General features: G+C 31.7%; 1 protein-coding gene across 1 annotated transcript; it reads right to left on the reverse strand.

Annotated features, from left to right (window-relative positions):
* Positions 1-14489: 14489 nt before the first annotated feature.
* Positions 14490-18276, reverse strand: LOC107905206 (receptor protein-tyrosine kinase CEPR1). The gene is made up of 2 exons (XM_016831797.2): positions 15629-18276; positions 14490-15094 (listed from the first exon to the last, which is right to left on the reverse strand). The coding sequence occupies exons 1-2, from the start codon at positions 18090-18092 to the stop codon at positions 14694-14696; spliced, it is 2865 nt and encodes a 954-aa protein (XP_016687286.1). The 5' UTR covers positions 18093-18276; the 3' UTR covers positions 14490-14693.
* Positions 18277-20229: the final 1953 nt, after the last annotated feature.

A 20229-nucleotide genomic window follows, 5' to 3' on the forward strand; every position in this document is an offset into this window, starting at 1 on the left:
TTTCAATAGGTTAGTGGCGTGCGATGTGTTTATTATTATCATTATTATTATTATTATTATTATCATCGAACTCCGCATTAATGCAGTTAGTTTGTTGATGTGATATTAATGGCTAATCCAATAACAATACGTGGTAACCTCTCAATATGACACGCGGTGACATAAATTGAAAACATTTAGAAAAATCAGTAAAAATATATAAATTAATAAAAAAATATAATTCTTTTTCAAATCAAGAATTAATCTAGACAAAGATTGTCAAGATGCATCTAAATATAGACACGCTCATTTGTCCATATTCATTCCAGATGTATTTTTTTACTAAACTTGTATGTTTTTAATATTTTATAAAATGTCATGTTATTATTATTTTGAAATTAAAAACATGTATAATTGTAAAATACATAAATTAATAAAAAAAAGTACAAGAAAAGTTTTTACATAAAAATAACCTAGTTAAATGGTTATCCAAATTCAAATGCATCTAAACAATCATTTGTCCAATTCGTCGTAGATGCGATTTTAGTTGTTTTATATATTTATATATTTTTATAAATTTATAAATTTATAAATTTATAAATTTTAGTTCTTTTACATATTTTATATATTTTAAAATAATAATAACCTTAAAAACTAATATTTTATAAAAAAAATTAAAATATATAAACTTACTAAAAAATACATCTAGAATGAATTTAGACAAATGTGTGTCCAGAATCAAATGTATTTGGACAACCACATGTTCAGATTCATTCTTAATGTGAAAAAGTTATACTTTTTTATTAATTTATATATATTTTAAAAAATTAATTTATTTCTGCCATACGTCATACTAATAGGTTACTGTGTGTCACCATTAGATTGGTCATCAATACTACATCAACACCAACTAACGGCATTAGTGCAGAGGTATCAACTTGCATGACGAAATATAAGTTCAAATATCAACTAGGTACAAAAAGTTCAACTAGGTGCTTTTAGACAATTTTAGAAGCAAACTACCTATTAACCCTAAGTCTAATTAGATTAGTATTTTTTATTAACGTTTTTAAAGATTTTTGTGAGATGTTATATAAATAATTATAGATTATTTTACTAGAATTATTATTAAGATAACTTGCTTTTATTAATAACTAGAAATAGAATTAAATTAGGAGTCCCCAATGCACCAAATTCATTCGTTTTTTTTTTTTTTTTGTCTTCACCATCCATCTTCCCCACCAATTTTATTAGTGTCGGGATTTAATTCACTTCAAAACTCTGCTCCATTGCGTCCAAAATTCTTGTCGTGCTTGCCGATCAAAGGTTGTTTCGCCATTTGTTCAATTCAATTTTGCCACCAATCAAGGCTACCTTGCTTTCCTCGACACTAACCGATCAATCCCATTATCATTCAAATCATTGCGACCAATTACTACTTAAATTTGCTTCTTGCCGATCAACTAACTACTTGCCGATTAATCTGCCTTTTCTGTTCTATTCATTGTTCATTAAACTGTTGCCTTGCCACCTACTTGCCATGCAATGATGCAAATTCATTCCAAAATTAAATTATTTTTGCCACTAGATTATCATAAGTGCTAAAAGTAACATTTTAATCTCATTTTTAATATGTTTTTGAGTGATTATTCTATGTTAATTGTGAATTTTATGCTCCTGGTTCTTTAAATTCATGTTTTTATACTTAGGATAGCATTTGGGAGCAAAAAGAGCTAAAAACGAGTGAAAATCGATTATACTGTGTTTTGAATTTTTTTTATTTGTAAGCATAAACTAATTTTCTAAATACCTAGGGAGATGTACCCTGTGATGGATTCTTTCGTTTGATTTTTATTTTGCGCAATAAATATTTAGTTTCTTATTCTCAATTATGTGTATTTAATTCTTGATTTGATGTTTCTAATAAAATATTTAGTTTCTTATTCTCAATTATGCGTATTTAATTCTTGATTTGATGTTTCTAGATTATTAATAAATGTTTGATGTGCTTAAATCAGAGGAGGAACAGACCCTGTTTAAGAATAGATCTTGCGTAATTGAGTGGAATTGTATGCAATCATAGAAATAGGACGACATAAATCTATCAGATTAGAGTCAAATTTAACAGGGGAATCCATAAATCAAGTTAATGCGATAATAGAGGTTTTAATTAGTCAGTTGCTCTTACTCTCGAAAAAGATATTAGCATAAATTTAGGGATTTCTAAGGATCAAGATACTATATAAAGAAATTGCGTAATTTAGATTGATAATGACAAATGAAATCTTGGTGAATTATTTACTGGGTATTCTTTAGCTTCTTGGTTGTTAATTAGTTATTTTCCTGTTTTGTTCTTTGTCGTGTTCGTTAGTTAATTTATTTATTTAATTAATTTTAGTTTTTAATCAATCACTCGAATTTATCGATTAAATAATAGAAATACAATAATTACTAATACTTTTAGTCTTCATGGGAACGATATCTTTGCTCACCATAACTATACTATTAATTGATAGATGCACTTGTCTTAGTCAAATTTTTAGTTAGTTTCATGGACATGAACCGTCCAAGTTTGCTCCATATAAATTGTTAGAGGTAGTTTTGAGGAGTGCCTTGAGCAATATCACAAGCCATGCATATTGGTGTCTGGCATTGTTCAACCTTATAATTTGTCATATATGGAGTTGGCAATTTTTTATAATAAAATCGTTGATATTTGCTAATACTTTGGATGCGTGTAAGCTCATCCATGATTTTTAAACACTACTATGGGAACATATTTTGAAGATTGGTTTAGATTTGGCTTGTAATCACTTGTTTATGAGGTGTTAAGATAGTAGATTATCTCTCTGAGTAAAGCCTCGCAGAAGTAGAAAAATCGAACTGCGTAAACATATCGAGTGTTCATTAGTTTTCTACCTTGTTTTTCACCAATGCCTAAAACAATTGGCATTACTCTTAAGCACTACTTCTAGCACTGCTCAATTTACTTGCAATTATTGTTTTCGCTTTTTCATAAGTTTTATTTGGTACCCCTTTTCTTGACAATATTTGCTTGAAATAAAGTTGCCATTTGCCTTCAAGCCTTAAATCTCTCCACCGTTTGCCTCTTGAATATGCTGCCAAATAGCCGCCTTTTGCACCATAAATTTTCTACTCAGTTGCTACCACAATGTACTTCTATTTCAAATTCATTTGAATGTTGACTAGCCTTCAATCAGATATTGATCATTCTTAAATGGTTGTTGTTTCACCTCTTCAAAGTAACTGTAATTTTTGTCCAAATAAATTGTTGATCAACTCAATCTTGCTACTATGTCATACTTCAAATTGTTGCTCTAAGAATCAAACCAATTATCGATTATTACTCTCATATATTGTTATTTGTTAAAGAGCGTACCTCGCATTTCGGATGAAACAAAGACATCCTGATGACGCAAAGAAAGATGTCCGACGAGCCAATATGCCACGTTACGATGTGGCAACGTGTTCCCCACTAAATTCGGTTTTTTCTCCTAGTTAAACTTTATTATCTTTTCCCAATCAAACTCTAATAACTCTAGGATATTCTAATCAGATTCGTGACGAATTTTAGCAATCTTAGAGAGATTAATTCAACAACATAATTAAAAGAGAGTTTGTGGGAATTTTGGGAGAACTTTGTACTTTTTTTGGATTTGGGTTTGTTTGTTTCTCCATCTTTTACTCATCTTTTGGTTTTTGTAGTTTTAGTGAAGTTTTTTTTCTCATGGTTTTTTATCTTCTTCGAAGGAGTTTTTCCACGTAAATATTTGTGTCTGATTTTTCTCGTTTTTTGTTTTTATTCGTTGCATAATTCGAGTTTAACCCAACAAACTGGTATCAAAGTTTGGTTTGATTTCCACATTCAACCCATTCTGAGATGGCAATGAGTTATGATATATAGAAGTTCAATGGGATCACAAATTTCAATTTGTAGCAAGTTCGAATGACAACAATTCTGGTTCAAAATGGTTTGAAAAAGGTTATTACAGGATAAAATCCTACTGATGTGAATCAGACAAAATGGGGGGAGCTTGATTAGAAGGCAGTGTCAACAATTCAGTTGTGCCTTACGAATAATATATTGCAAGAGATACTTACGGAGAAAAAGACAGCAACCTTATAAAGGAAATTGGAAGCCCTTTATATGACAAAGTCTCTCGCAAATCGCTTGGTATTGAAACAACAATTATACACATTCCGTATGACAGAAGGTGAGTATATTAGAGCTCATATCAGTGAATTTGTTACTCTCCTTAATAGCCTGAAGAATGTCGAAGCCAACATAGACGATTAAGAATAAGCTATGTCATTATTTTTTTCTTTGCCATAAAAAAATTTCAGGGAAACTCTGATTTATGGCAGAGAGAGACTCTCATTTGAGGATGTGAAGGGAAACTTATTAAGCAAGGATAAACTCAACAATGAGTTAGGTTCAAAGAACAAATCAAATGGGCAAGCCTTAATTTTGGTTGCTAAAGGAAGACAACAGTCTAAAGATTCGGGTCAAAGAAGATCTAAGGTGAGATCGAAATCAAGAAACCACAACAAGTAATGTGGCTATTGCAAAAAGATGGGTCACATCAAAGTAGAAAGTTGATGTAGTTGAGGACAGAGGTGATGATTTGTTGCTAGTGTCAACGACTAAAAGGTCTAAGTTCACATCCAAGTGGATCTTGGATTCGGGGTGTTCCTACCATATGTGTCTCAACAGGGATTGGTTCTCCACATATAATTCGATTAAAGATGAAGTTGTGTTTATGAGAAATAACTCACCCTGCAAAATAACCAGCGTTGATAACATTCAGATTAGGATGCATGATAGGATATTCAAAACATTATAGATGTTAGGCATGTGCCTGATTTAAAAAAGCATCTCCTCTCTTTGGGTATTCTATACTCGAATGGGTGTAAGATCGTCATTGAATCAAATGGCTTAAAAGTATCTCATGGAGCTCTTGTTTTGATGAGAGGACAAAAAGTCGATAGTCTATACATTCTACAAGGTTTAACGGTGTCTGGTTCAGCAATAATTATAGAAGCAAAGGTGAAATCATTTCCACGTCATGACGAGGACTCTCCTGACGTCACGACGACACAAAAAAATTACCTCTTTACGAATTCTAAATCAACTTAGTTGTGGCTCATGCGATTCGGTTATATAAGAAAAAAATGTATGATCGTTTTAAGCAAAAGAGGTCTTCTCATAGGTACCAGAGCTGGAAAATTAGATTTCTGCGAGCATTGCGTTTATGGGAAACAGACTTAAGTCAGCTTCGGTTTGGCAGTGCACAGGACAAAGGAGGCCCTTGACTATATTCATTCTGATTTATAAGGTCCGACTCTAGTTGTCTCCAAAGAAGCTAGCAAATATCTTCTAACTTTTATCGATGACCACTACAGGAAAGTTTGGGCTTATTTCTTGAAGCACAAGAATGAAGTTTTCGAGATCTTCAAGTAGTGGAAGACCTTAATAGAAAAGTAGACCGGGAAGCTCGTAAAGCGGTTAAAAACAAATAATGCTATTGAGTTCTATCTAGCGAAGTTTAATGATTTCTTAAAATGGGAAGGAATCGATAGACATCGCACTGTTGTTGGTACTGTGCAACTTTACTTGAGAAAGCTCGATGCATACTTTCCAACGTAGACTTAAAAAAGAAGTTTTGGGCTAAAGTAGTTAACCTGGCAAGTTATTTGGTGAACTAGTCTCCACTTTGCGCATTAGATTGAAAGGTTCTTGAAGAGATTTGGTTGGGTAATCCTCTTAATTACTTTAACCTTAAAGTATTCAATTGTCCTGCTTATACTTGAGTCAGTTAGGGAAAGCTTGAACCAAGGGCTGTGAAGTGTATCTTTCTAGGTTTTGCTATCGGGATAAAAGGCTATAAAATTATGGTGCCCAGAAACAAGTAAGATCATTGTTAGTAGAGATGTTCCGTTAGATCAAACATCAATAATCCTGTCAAAAAGGGGGTCACCAAGTCAAAACAACACCAAAAAGTCGAGTGTTTCAAGCAAGGTAGAGCTGGAAACAAAACAGACGATGACATCACAACATCACAAAGCTCAACGTTATAACATTAGGATGAACAAGGGCAATGTCTCGATGAGGAGAACTGCCATGTCACGATGTCATGTAAATATCATGAAACCGACATCTTTTATTGATTTGTTGATGTTACTAAGCCTTAGGCTGATGATTGGAATAATTATTAGTGCAATATTTTGGATGACTTGAATCTCTTTTTCATCTTTCTCTTTCATTAGTAGCTCATAGCTACTAATATTTGATATGATTTTTCCAAATGGATGCATGTTTGGTTGGTTATGTAAATATTTGATGCAAATTTAATTTTTGATATTTTAATAAACTGATAAAAAAATTTAATGATATAATCAAATTTGTGTTGCTTATAAATTTTTTTAATAAAACTTTGGTATTTATATTATACCGAGGAATCAATGGTTGAATTTTTTCAGTCTAACAAATAAATACAAATATATTAATTAAACTTTTTTATTAACCATTTCTATCATTGGTTGTTATCATACCTCGTCAAAAAAAATTAAGAATTCATAAAATTATTAAAAATTTGAGGATGAATTTTGACATTCACTTGTCTAAGTTAATTTTAAATGTAGTTTTAAATTTATAAAAAAATTAAAATTTTAAAAATATATAAAAACAATAAATAGTAGTAAGTCACATTTTTTAAATAATTTTTTGAAATTTTGGTGTTTGATATATTTCTGTAACCCCGAAAGAATATTTACGTATAAGCTAATAAATATAAAACATGAATTGTGAGATTCAAAACCATTACCACATGATTAAAAATTATATGTTTTACGATTTATGTTAAACAAATCTTTTAATAATAAATCTTTTATTATTAAATTTATGTTTTACCAATGTAAAGGCAACCAATAGCATAAATCCCTATAGGGGAGAAACATGAGGAGGACATCTTAGTATGGGGCATGTACCCAACAATGTTTATACCACGAATTTGGGTTATAATTGATTTCTTCTACAATCCCTAGGGATGGTGTAACACCCCTAACCCGTATCCGTCGCCGAATTAGGGTTACGAGGCATTACCGAACAAACACAACCATTTTAAAAACCAAATTGATCCCAAACATGAAAATTAAATCATTTTCGCATAGCTATTTATAATTTACAATCAAAATCTAACCAACATCGTACTCAAACCTATACATGCCATAAGATCAAGTTTAAATATTTAACAAAATACCAAAAGAAGTCGATAGTGTGATAGACTATGCTGATGATCCCCGAGCTCGTAATGCGTCTCCAAAATCTATAAAATCAAATGGACAAAAACAATCAAAGTAAGCTTTTATAGCTTAGTAAGTCTATAGCATATCTAAAAATACATATAAAAGAATCACATAATTCTTTAAGTAAATTTATTGAAATCACAAACATCAAATATATTTACTAACCAATCATTGCTATATTAAGTCATTTTGTTTAAATCTAAAAGAATGTATATTTAACTAATATACATAAATGGACAAGGGTATATACATTATATGCATATAATCAAGTTACTAACATAATCATTAACTGCATATACTGATTACTAGAGTACTTATTGTTCGCACTTCATCGGATCCATTTATATATAATTGTTCAATTACATATATCAAGAGCAAAATTTTTATACTTATCAACTATAAGTGCCGAATGCACATATACACTTATACCCACCTATGCCGAATGCATACATATATACACACATATATTTATATCCAACAATTTCATGATAACCGATATATATATACATACTCACTATTCACAAGGATTCGAATGATTATATACTCATCAACCACCTTGAAATAATGTTCATAAATTTATCCATTTCATATAAACAAAATCATATATATTTATACCCAATGCATAGAATCACTTAATTTAAACAGATTCACTGGCACTTCACCTGATAGGCTTATAGTTTAATTCCGTTCATCGGCACTTAGCCTGCTAGGCCTATAGCCTGATTCAGTTCACCGGCACTTAGCCTGCTAGGCTTGTAGCCTGATTCAACTCACCGGCACTTAGCCTGCTGGACGTATAGTCCGATTCAATTCACCGGCACTTAGCCTGCTAGACGTATAGTCTGAATAATTTCACTGGCAATAAATCCGATAGTCGTTTCTCCGTTGGAATTTAATTATATTCAATTCTACGTAACAATCATGCACTTAAAACATACTTGTATAATTCACAACAATAATTTCAGTTCAAAGAAGCTGTAATTCATATTCGAACTATATATGTATATAAATCCATACATAAAAATTCAGCTCAAAATTTATAACCTATATCTTTGAACCACATAGGTACATGAAATTCAAACACCAAATCCAGCTCAATATCTTCATGATTCAACCTAACAAATTTATGTATATAACTTTATAACTTGAATCCTACTACTAATATCATACTATTAAATTTATAATATACCCGAAGTAATATACATTTAACATTCGAATTACTTAGATAGATACACATTTTATGGCATTAAATTCACTTCAAAGAAAACATATCATACATTCAAATATATTATAAATAATCTAAGCTAATAATTTCATACCTTCAATTCAATACAAAAATTATATATATGTATACATACATATTTGCACCTCATATACATTTATATATAATTTATACTTATAATTCAACTCATGAACTTATATATATATATTCATACACAATCGAACCTCATGCTCATATATATAACTTCATATCTAATTTCAATACAATAACTTATACATGCTCATTCGAACCCTATTAATATTTTTATAACATTCACAATTCAACTGAATTCAAAAACTTATTTATATATATATACATATATATATATATATTCGAACATTATAAATACAAATATAACATCCATACTTTCACTTAACTCCAAAAACTTATAATTATATATACATACTTATTCGAACTTCTTATTTACATATATAAATGCTTATATTAACTAAATTCAATTTATATACTTTTAATTATAGCTCATCAATTATATAATAAATATACACACATATATATATGTTGAGTTAATAACATTAAATTGCTAATAGACTTACCTCGGACGATGGAAAATCGAAGTCGGACGATTACTCGACTAATTTGGCTTTTCTCCCATCTAACTCCGATTTCTTTGGTTCTCGATCTAAATATATTCAAAATAAGATAATTTATTTATTAACACATTCAATTTTAATCCAAAAACACATAATTTGGCAAATTACTATTTTGCCCCTAATATTTACACTTTTTGCAATTTACTCCTTATTGCATAAAACACAATTTACACAAAATTTGCCCATACCACACAAGGGCCGAATATTCATGGTTCTCATACAAGTCCACACATTGCATTTATTTCACACTTTAGTCCCCAAAAAATTTAATTTTACAATTTAGCCCTATTTACTCAATTTCACTAAAAATTCCAATACAAAATATATTAATCTAACAAATATATTTCATATTTCACCTACTAACATCATAAAACTCAAGCATTCATCAATGGCATAGCTCAAAATATTCATCAAAATCAAAAATTCAAGCATGGGTCAAATAGTAATCGAAGCAACGATCTCAAAAACATAAAAATCATCAAAAACCGAACAAAATCCCTATCTTAATCAAAGCTTGAAAGTGCCGAATGAAACAAGCTTTAAACCCCTTTTATTTTCTCTCCAATTCGGCCAAAAGATGAAGAACATGGCATTTTGATTTGTTATATTAAACAAATATTAACCTTATTATTATTTTACTATATTAACCTTTACTAATATATATATAAAACATATATAATAAGGTTACATTAGTCCTTTGCCACCCACTAACTTACATAGTGGGCTAATTGCATAATAAAACCTCTAAATTATAAAGACAACAACAATTAGGTGTTTTAATAATTAACCCCTAAATTTTCATTTTACGCGATTAAGCCCTTTTATTAAATCAGACACTTAAACGACGAAATTAAAACACGAAAATTTCACACAATTAATTGCATACAAAATAAACACACAAAATAATATTAAAATATTTTTCTAATTCAGATTTGTGGTCCCGAAACCACTATTCCGATTAGAGTCAAACCGGGTTGTTACAGATGGGTCCGCATAGGGTTTTTTGGAGGGGACTTTGGAACGTGAGAACCCTTCCAAAGGTTCGACTTTTTGGGTGGAGATTAGGCCATGGCATTCTCTCAACGGCTAAGAGGTGTGCTATTTTCTCTCAAGGTGCAAATCCTAGGTGTCCTCAGTATAGAGCTCCAAAGGAGGATGCCATGCATGCTCTAAGGGATTACCTTACCACAAGGGATGCTCTAATTTCATATAGTATTCATAATGACTTGCTCTGATTGTCTTTTTGTAGTGCAATCAACTAGGTCGATGAGGCAATGTGGAAGATGGACAAGAAAGCCTTCAATAGTTTTCTTGTGCTCCTCTGGAAACTGTAGGAGGCTAGGAATATGATCGTTATCTAGGGACAGGATGTTTCCTTGCAAGATGTGGTGTTGAGAGCTAGGTCATTTCATTATGAGTCTTGGGTGCACAACCTCTTATACGCACTGTTGGTTCCTAGATGCTCAATCGTGGCTCGTTGGTCTTTGCCTTATGAAGATGAGGTCAAAATTATTGTTGATGTAGTAGGGAATGCGAAGATGAGCTTTGCTTATTGTGATGCCGTGGTTCGTGGCCATGAGGGAATGGTGATCGTCAGACTTACTTTTTCAATTGCGGAGGCCTTTGATGCTCATCCAACCGAAGCTCTATCTTTATTTTGCGTTGCTAAGAAGGCCCTTGAGAAGAGTTTTTCCAAAGTCATTCTAGAATATGATTGTGCTTTTTTTTGTTAACAAGTTTTCTAGTGAGCCTTTAGATTTATCTTATTATGGTCGTATTGTTAATGAGGCCCTAGTTTTTTGTAACTCGTTTGGTGTTGTTAGTTTTTCTTTTGCCCACAGGTCAGCCAATCATGTCGCCCATTATTTAGCACATTGATTGATAGATGGGAATGATGCTTTGGATTTCGGTTTAGATTCTCCGGATTTCATCCATCGATTATTATAGGATGATATTTCATAGTTTAATATGATTTTTGCCCTTATTGGGCTTTTTCTTAAAAAAAGGCTTAATGATAAATTTAGCGTTTGCATGTTTTATCAAAATGGCCCTAATTGTATTTTGGAGTCTTTTTTGGCCATCAACCTTTGTTCTTTTTTCAATCTGCTTTTTCTAACAGATTTAATGAAATAATAGGGATGATGTGGAATATTTTTAATGAGATATAATTTATTACTTAAATAACTCAATAAGATAATTAAATGTGCAAAATAATAAAATAAAAATAATACATTAAATTAAAAAAATAACTCTTAATTAAAAGAAAATAAACATAATTATCTAAAAAAATTAACTCGGTAGAAAATTTTTCAATAAACAAACGTATGAAAGATTGAAACATTTTGAAAGAAAAGAAAATTTAAAACATTGAATTTATTCATTAAATCTTTTTTTTAAACAAATTGAAAAAGAGAACAAGAGTTGATGGCCAAAAAAGGCTCAGAAATATAATTAGAACTATTTTGACAAAACATATAAACGTTACTAGTCAAATTTATCATTAAGCCTAGAAAAATGCTATTAAATTTGTTTGGAACTTAAGCTTGGGCCACAATTTTATGAATTATGTTTGGCCTTTTAACTTGTGTAAAACTGTTGTTATCCAAAAACACCCAATGAAATGAATCTCATTTGATTTGTCCGACCCAAGGTTCTTGTCTGCTGTTTACTTCTCTCCGCTCTGATTTTGGCTTAAGATAAAAGATTAAAACATCGTATGAAAAAATAATACAAAATATAAAGACATAAATTATCTAAAAAATATATAATAAAAATCATTATCCTTTTTTTTTTTGCTTTTGAATGAAAAAATTGTTATTAAGTCATCAAAATTATGACAGGTTAAAATATATAGTTATATAACCACAAAAGTTAGGTGAGATGTCAATGGTCTCTCTTACTTTAATAAGTGATCGAGAGTTCGATCCTTACTTTATGTATGAAGCAGCTTTAAAACTAATAACATCTACTCCCTTAATAGGCTTATAGAATAAAAAAGATTAGTTATTGGATTCGCTCCGATACATATATTGAAAAATCAAAAAAATATATACAATTACATATATTTCAAATAAACTCATTTTTCTTCATAGTTTAATCAAAAACTCATATTTTCTTTTCTTTGCACCCAGTTCCACTGCCATGGATGCATTACCAAGATATCATATAAAATTTTCTTAATCATAGTTCAATCAAGCTTGTTTATGTAAGTCTATATACCTTTTTAAATTTAAAAAGACGGATTAAATTATTCTAAAGGGCTCAAAATCGTTCATATTTTAATTTAGAGCAAAATTTTTTACTTTTTAATTTATTTTTTAAGTCTACCATTTTTGTTAATATCTTCTCAAATATCTTTTTTTATCTCTTCTAACTGTAATTAAAATAAAACTGTCTCAAAATTTATATAACAAGAATTATTAAATTATCAAAATTACGAACATAAGAAAAAAGAAAAAAAAACCAAGTCTCCCCCATAACCCAGATTTTCTTTGTCTTTTCTCGTCTTGTTTTTTTTTTTTTTTTTTTTGTGAGTGCACCCAGTTCCAATTACCTGGATCAGATACCGAAGCATTCAAATGTGAACTTTATTAGTAAAGTGCCTAACCCTGTTAATACCACTGCAACAGGGTTGAGCCACCAGTTCTAACACCATGGGGCACACTCATTACACTATATCAGATACGTACTAGCTCAGGTTTTCTTTTTTGTAGTTAGTGCCATTTTTTGTGTGTTTCAATCAGTCGCTCCATCATTATCTACCTTTTTTATCTTATTGTTTAGCCCACACTTACCATTTTACTACCTCTGATTTGTCATTTCATACACAGAGCGGTAACTAAATCAGCAATCCATCATTGTGAAAAGCAGGCATTGTCTCCTACTTGCTGGTATGTGATTCAGTGAAAGTGTCATCATTAGGCATGTTTTTTCCCCCTTTTTTTGTGTGCTAAAACCCTTATAGAAACCGTACTTGTGACAAGAATTCATGTAGTTTTGACTTCAAAGGATGACTGCTTGAATGAATATGTGCAATGTTTTGAATGCCTACTGTTTGTTAATTTGCGTTCAAGGAGAGGACATATCTTTCTTGGAAAGCAGCTTCATATATCATCCTCAAGCTTTCTTTTTTTTTTCCTTTTTCTTTTTTATTATTTTCTTTTGATTGAAATAGCCAAGCTTGCTTTCATATACCTTGTCTTTTTGTTTAAAAACAATTTCATTGATCATTGCTTTCAACTTTTCTATATGGACTCTCCACCATGCTCAAAAGAAAACATATATTTTTTTTTCTCCAATGAATCTTATTCTTCTTTGGGTCCCTGAAACCACTCACAAAGTTGATAACAACACAATTCAATTGCCAAGTATATGCACACGTATTTTGGCATTCATTGATGCAAATAACACTCAATGATGTATAGGTCATGATCTAGTTACTATAGCTGTATATTATTACTTCCATGATGATTTTAGCGTGTTTAGTTTATGTTACTTTACATGATTTCCATGTTTATGTCGGGATATATGTTAGACACAGAAATCAAATAAGAGTACTTCAAAAAAAAAAATTAAAGTTAGGAAATGATTTTCAAACTGTTAATTATTTATTTCTTATCTCGTATTTTATTTGAATGTTATATAAGAATATTTATAAATGAAGGTTTCTCCATCAAAATAGCTTTAATAACCCAAGGGTACTTTAACCTGTGAGTGGATTTTCATGGCTCACTGTTTACAGTGAATCAACCGTGGGAACCTCAATGCATTATATTTACTTCAACCGAATAATGAAAACTTGAAAAGAAATATCTGAAACAGGAAAAAAGCAATATATAGGCTTGTGCTTTCTTGTCTGTCCCTTAATTGTAGGGACAAAGATGCTTTTAATCAATAAGTGAATTCAACTTTCTCTCGATGGATAATTTGCATCTATATTACTTTAGTGTTGTATTTTGTTGGAAGTATTTATATTTAACATTAGTATTCAGTATTGTTCAGAAATGAACATGGGATATAAGAAAACCTTTAAAAATTTTGAATATATTTATGAAACACATACTTATATATTTTATACTCATATCTAAGTCAGAATAATATACCATTACACTTATAAATAGAATCAGAACCCACTTCTAAGTAAAAAAAGAAAGCCTCTTACAAATCACATCTTCCTCTACCCTTCACACTGTGCTTTCCTTTTTTGAAGTGTTCCTTTCTCTAGATAACTCTCATGCCAAAGAAAAAAAGAAGAGGAAAACAAAGCTATCAAAAGCTATACAATGATTTAATACAGATGCTAATGCTATGCGTTATCATAAAGCAGTTATACTGATTAAATTCCTTAGGTTCTTACAAGAGCTAAAAGTAAAACTAAAAAGACAATAAAAAAAGAAAGGGAGAACCTACAAACCATTTACCACTGGTCTTTCAATAATACTTTAGGAGACCCTACTGTTATATAGAACCTATGTTAATTCACCTAAAAGAACTTCATCATACACCGTTGATCTTGATCATACATCTGGTTGGTTCTTTATTTTTGTGACATTTGATGCATCCTTGGTCTTATTTGTTGATAACAGCTTGCAAGAACCTAATCTGCATGGGTCAGCGTCGATCAACAGTTGAACAACCTCGTTCATTGTTGGACGTTGGGATGGGTTCTTGCATGTACAACGCATGGCGGTTCTTAGAACCTGAATCATTTCATCCTTAAATGAAGTAGACAAACTCTTGTCTAAGGCCTCCATTACACCCTCCTTTGTATCCAGTTTCGTTGAAACCCAGTAAACAATGTTCTTGTTCTCTCCAAAATCTGACTCTACTGGTTTTTTACCAGTTATTAGTTCCATCAACACCACTCCATAGCTATATACATCACACTTTGTTGTTGCTTTATTTGAATATGCATATTCTGTCAAAAGTCATCATTTAGATTTTAGTCAATCAGTTTGAGTAAACTAAAAACTAGATTCCATATCAAATATGTAGATATGACTTTTTAAAAACTCTTCAAATGCATGAAAATTTAAAAAAATAATAATTAATCTATTTTTAATAAGTACATCCATATTCGAGTGTAAGGTGAACTATAAATTCTATATATATACATATATGTTTAGGATCTCTATTGGATAAATTAGTCAGAATCCACCCTATATTGGCGACATTAAAATGGAAACCTATGTTACTCTTAGACTTGATATCGGATATCATCTTCCAAGGAACCTCCAAGATTTTCATAGATTTTGAGGGTCCTTGGAGGATTATATCCTCGTATTAATCCGCAAATATACATCAAACATAAATAATGTATGTGGATACTTAAACTAAATGAAATATATTGGTCTCAACATGTAAACTCAAAAGTAAAAACAAAAATATAAAGCTGCGTTTGTTACGTAAATTATAATATCTTAAATGAAGTGAAGTTGAATCAGAATATTACCAGGTGCCAAGTAACCATAGGTGCCTGCAATGACAGTACTGGTAGAATCTTTCCCTCTTGCTTGCAAAACCTTGGCTATTCCAAAATCTGCAACTTTGGGTTGATAATTAGCATCCAGTAGGATATTTGTTGACTTGATATCTCTGTGAATAATAGGTGGCATCAAATCATGGTGAAGATAAGCCAAGCCATGAGCCACCCCAAGGGCAATCTGATGTCTAGTAGGCCAGTCAAGAAAGAGCCATCCTTTGTGAAGAGCATCCCAGAGGTTCCCATTGGGCATAAATTCATAAACCAACAGGTTACAATCAAAACTTGAGAAGTAACTATATAGTTTGACTATGTTCTTATGCCTTATGCTTCCAAGTGTCTCAACTTCAGTCTTCATTCCTTTGTTAAAAACCATCTGATCTTCTGAAAATGAATCTTTGGCCGTCTTACTCCATAGTTTCTTCACAGCAACGTCTCCACTTTTCAATTCAATTCTGTAAACTGTGCCAGATCCTCCATGCCCCACAATGTTCTTTTCAACCATTGCTCCAAGGATCTCATGTTGGTCAAAACATATTCTATGGAAACTCTTCATATCATATGAAAAGAATGATGAAGATAAGGTCTCATCATGTTCTATTACAGCTCTCTGTTTACTTAAACGTCGTTTAAGAAACAGGAGACTTCCAATGGTGATGACAATGGCTGCAACTATGATTGCCCACATTGAATTTACCTTCTTTTGGTTGTAAATCTGTGGACATATGGGGAAATTTTGGACATGGACTGGAACACAAAGACCTGGATTGCCTGAAAAGCTTTCAGCCAACCCTCCTTTAATCAATGAAAGAGGGATTGGTCCAGAAAGTTGATTGTTTGAAAAGTTAATGGAATTTGGCAACAAATCACTGAGATTCTCGGGGATTTTCCCAGTCAAACGATTGTTTGAAAGATCAAGAACATTGAGTGATTTCAGTAAAGAAAGTGAAGTGGGGATTGAGGAACCAAACTTGTTACCTTGCAACATAAGTAAATTGAGATTCCTCAAATTGCCAATCTCTGAAGGTATTGAACCAGACAGGAGATTGTTACTGAGATCAAGCTTCACCAGATTAATAGCTCTAGAGATTTCAGAAGGCAAAAAACCAGACAACTTATTGTTCTGCAAGAACAGTTCAGATAAGTTCCTAGCATTTTCAATTGAACTTGGAAAAGGACCAGTAAAATCATTGTCACCCAAGTCAATGATTGAAGAATGAGGGAGGCCTAGAATTCCTTCTGGTATTGAACCCTCCAAATGATTATTACTAACTCGAAACCGAATAAGAGACTTACAGTTTGCATAACTTTCAGGCAACTTCCCATAAAACTTGTTAGCTAAGACAAGCAAATACAGCAATTTACCTCCTTGACAAATCTCAGCTGGCAATGGACCTGAAAAGTTGTTTTCAGACAAGTCAAGAACAATCAATGGTGACGTCTTCCCCATGTTTTGTGGAAGTTCCCCCGAAAGGAAATTTCCATAGAGTGAAAGGAGGGTCAATTTTGTGGAATCTGCAATAACGCCAGGGATTTCTCCTGTAAGACTGTTGTTATAAAGTTGAAGAACTCGAAGGTTGGGAAGTCGACATATAGAATCTGGAATGGATCCAGTCAACATGTTGACTGACATGTCCAAGTCTCCGAGCTTTGTCAGGTTTCCCAGTTCTTCAGGTATTGTCCCCGATAGGTGCTGATTGTAATAAAGTTCAAGCTGTTCCAAGTTCTTAAGCAAACCAAGCTCCTTTGGAATCTGACCTGAAAGGAAATTCCCACTCAATTCAAGATCAACAAGTGAGGTCATGTTTCCTATCGATCTTGGGATCGGGCCATACAACCTGCATGTCGTTAAGACCATAACTTTGAGTTTTTTCAGCCTTGAGATGTTCTCTGGAAGTTGCCATAAGTTCATTTCATCAACTTCATTAAAGTAGAGCTCTTCAAGATTGGTAAGATTAGTTATCGACATGGGAAAATCGCCTCGAAAGTAATTGTATGACAAATCAAGAACACGTAACGATGTCATTCTGAAGAAATCAGGAAGTGTTTCCCTTAGTGAAACAGAACTTATATTGAACTCTTCCAAGAGAGAACAGTTGACAACATTGTTGAGAAAGTTCCCTTGGAGATTGTTGCGGCTGATATCAAGAACCCGCAAAGCCGGCAGATACGAGCACACGTCGGCTGGAAAATATCCGGAGAGTGACCAGTCTGAGAGGTTAATGCGTTCAACGTACCCTTTATCATTGCAGGTAACTCCAGTGAAATTGCAGTAACTATTCCCTCTCATGTCCCAATCAGATAAGGCCTTTCCTGATAGAGAAGCTTTCATGGCGTTGAAGAACTTAAACTGATGATCATCTGTTATAACTTGAGAAGAACAAAACATGAAACTAAGTAAGACTAGAAGGAGAAAAATAGCTTTGGGTGCCATTTGATAGGAAAAGAGGTGGCAGTTAAGGTGGTTGTTGCAGAGAAGGGGAAGAGAGTACAGAAATGAGATGATTGAAGGGATCAATGGGTGCAGTAGTAATGAGCCTCAATGATGAAGGAAATAGCAGGCTTTAAGCTGTTGCATTGAGAGAGATAAGAATGAGGTGTGTACTGTGCGTATCTTTTGCATAAAGTGGCTTTCTTTTCTATGTATATAACCCACTAGCTCGTGTAGAGGAATAATATCCTTTAATCCGATTTTAGTGTAAGTATTGAATATAATATGTATTAAAATGAATATATATTTTTAAAAAATTAAATTTTGTATATATATCTAAATATATATTAACCATAAATGTCAAATATAAATATTTAAAAAAAAATAAAGAGTAAACATAGAATATTTCTACTTTATACAGATGAGATATTAGAATAATCTGCAACCCAACCCTGAGCATTGCATGTGGCCCCTCTTGATGTGATCACTCCTGCTTTCCCTTGGATGGTCATGGCCTAATGTTAATTTGACCCTTCAAATTTATGTTTTATACTTTTTTGGTTTGAATATAGACGGTCTCAAAATTTCTTTAAATACATAAAAAAATTTAAAAATTAAATAAATCTATGTTAAACAAATACTAGTAGCCGATCCTTGCAATAGCACTGTTGTACAAGCTGCAGGTGATGTTACCAATATTGCCACCCACATCAGTATGATATTATATATAAGCATGACCATGTTTACAATGTTTGGGATATGTATTTTTGTAATAAAAGAAAATTGCATTTCTGGCATTACATACTGATTCCCCCATGCTGTACTTGGTGCAATAATATACATATGTACAATTTATTTTATGGGTCCCTGTGTCTGTATACGTAGGGGATTTTAAAACAACCTATCTCATATCATTTAATTAAATTATTTACCTTTTCTTTGTAAATCATAATAATCTATTAATTTTGTAAGAACTAGTGAAAAAAAGTAAGCTTGTGTGCATGAAAATTGAATCTGAAAATTTAGTGTAATGCAAATTAATGGATTTTTATCCTTGTGTCTCTCTTGTGTTTAAAAGTAAATTGTTTACAACATTATTTTACTATTATATGATTATTAAGTGAGTATTGTTGACACCATTTTTTTGATAAAACGGGGTCGACTTGGGTTTTGAAAAATGAAAACGAATGTGGGAGTCGCCACTAATCTTTTTTGATGAGGTGTGATCGGGCCACCTCGAAAAATGATTGTTTTAATAAACAATTTGGTTTTATCAAAACAGCGATTTTGGTCCACGAAAATCAAAAAATGGGTTCGGAAGTCGGTTACGTACGAGGAAGGATTAGCACCCTCGTAACGCCCAAAATTGGTACCTAGTTGATCAATTAGTGTCTTAGTGTCGAAGATTGAAAATTTGAAAAAGATTCAAAACATGATCATTTGTTGAAATGCTAAAAATTTCGAGAAAAATGGCATATTTCACATTAATCGAGAAAGAAAATTATATCCCGTAAGTTATGATACAATGTCTTGAATTCTCGATACGTGAATAAATGCCCAAAAAAAATAAATTATTTATTTTGAAAGGTATTTGATTATCTCGGGTTTAGAAAAGAAATCATGTCCCGTAAGTTAGAACATGATCTTTTAATAATTTCCGAGATTGTTTAAAAAACTTAAGTTTAAAAGGATTCGTATGTTTGAATTCGTCGAGAAAGTCGAAACCCCGTAAATTAGGGCACAACCTTTTCGAATCTAAACACGAGATTTTACTTATTCAAAAATCATAGTTTAAAACGATATTTTGCTATTTAGGCTTAACGAGGAAATCGAAACCCCGTAAGTTAGGGTACAATTTTTCAAATCCCAAAAAACACGAAATATTACCTTATTTTAAAACTTTTTTCCCTTTTTTGAACAATGGGTGAAAGTCGATAAAATATCTATCAATATGCACGTAATTTATTTGATTATGCTTTAAAAGAAATCGTTTAATATGTACAAAAAGGTTATACATGACTCGTAACGATATTACAACATACATTCCAAATAACAAGAATATGATATTGCAAAATATAAAAGCATATGGCATTGATAGTAACGAATTATAATGTTAACATGCATGAACAAAGATAATAAT

This window comes from Gossypium hirsutum, chromosome D05, assembly GCF_007990345.1.
Source record: "Gossypium hirsutum isolate 1008001.06 chromosome D05, Gossypium_hirsutum_v2.1, whole genome shotgun sequence".
In the NCBI taxonomy this organism is placed as follows: Eukaryota; Viridiplantae; Streptophyta; class Magnoliopsida; order Malvales; family Malvaceae; genus Gossypium; species Gossypium hirsutum.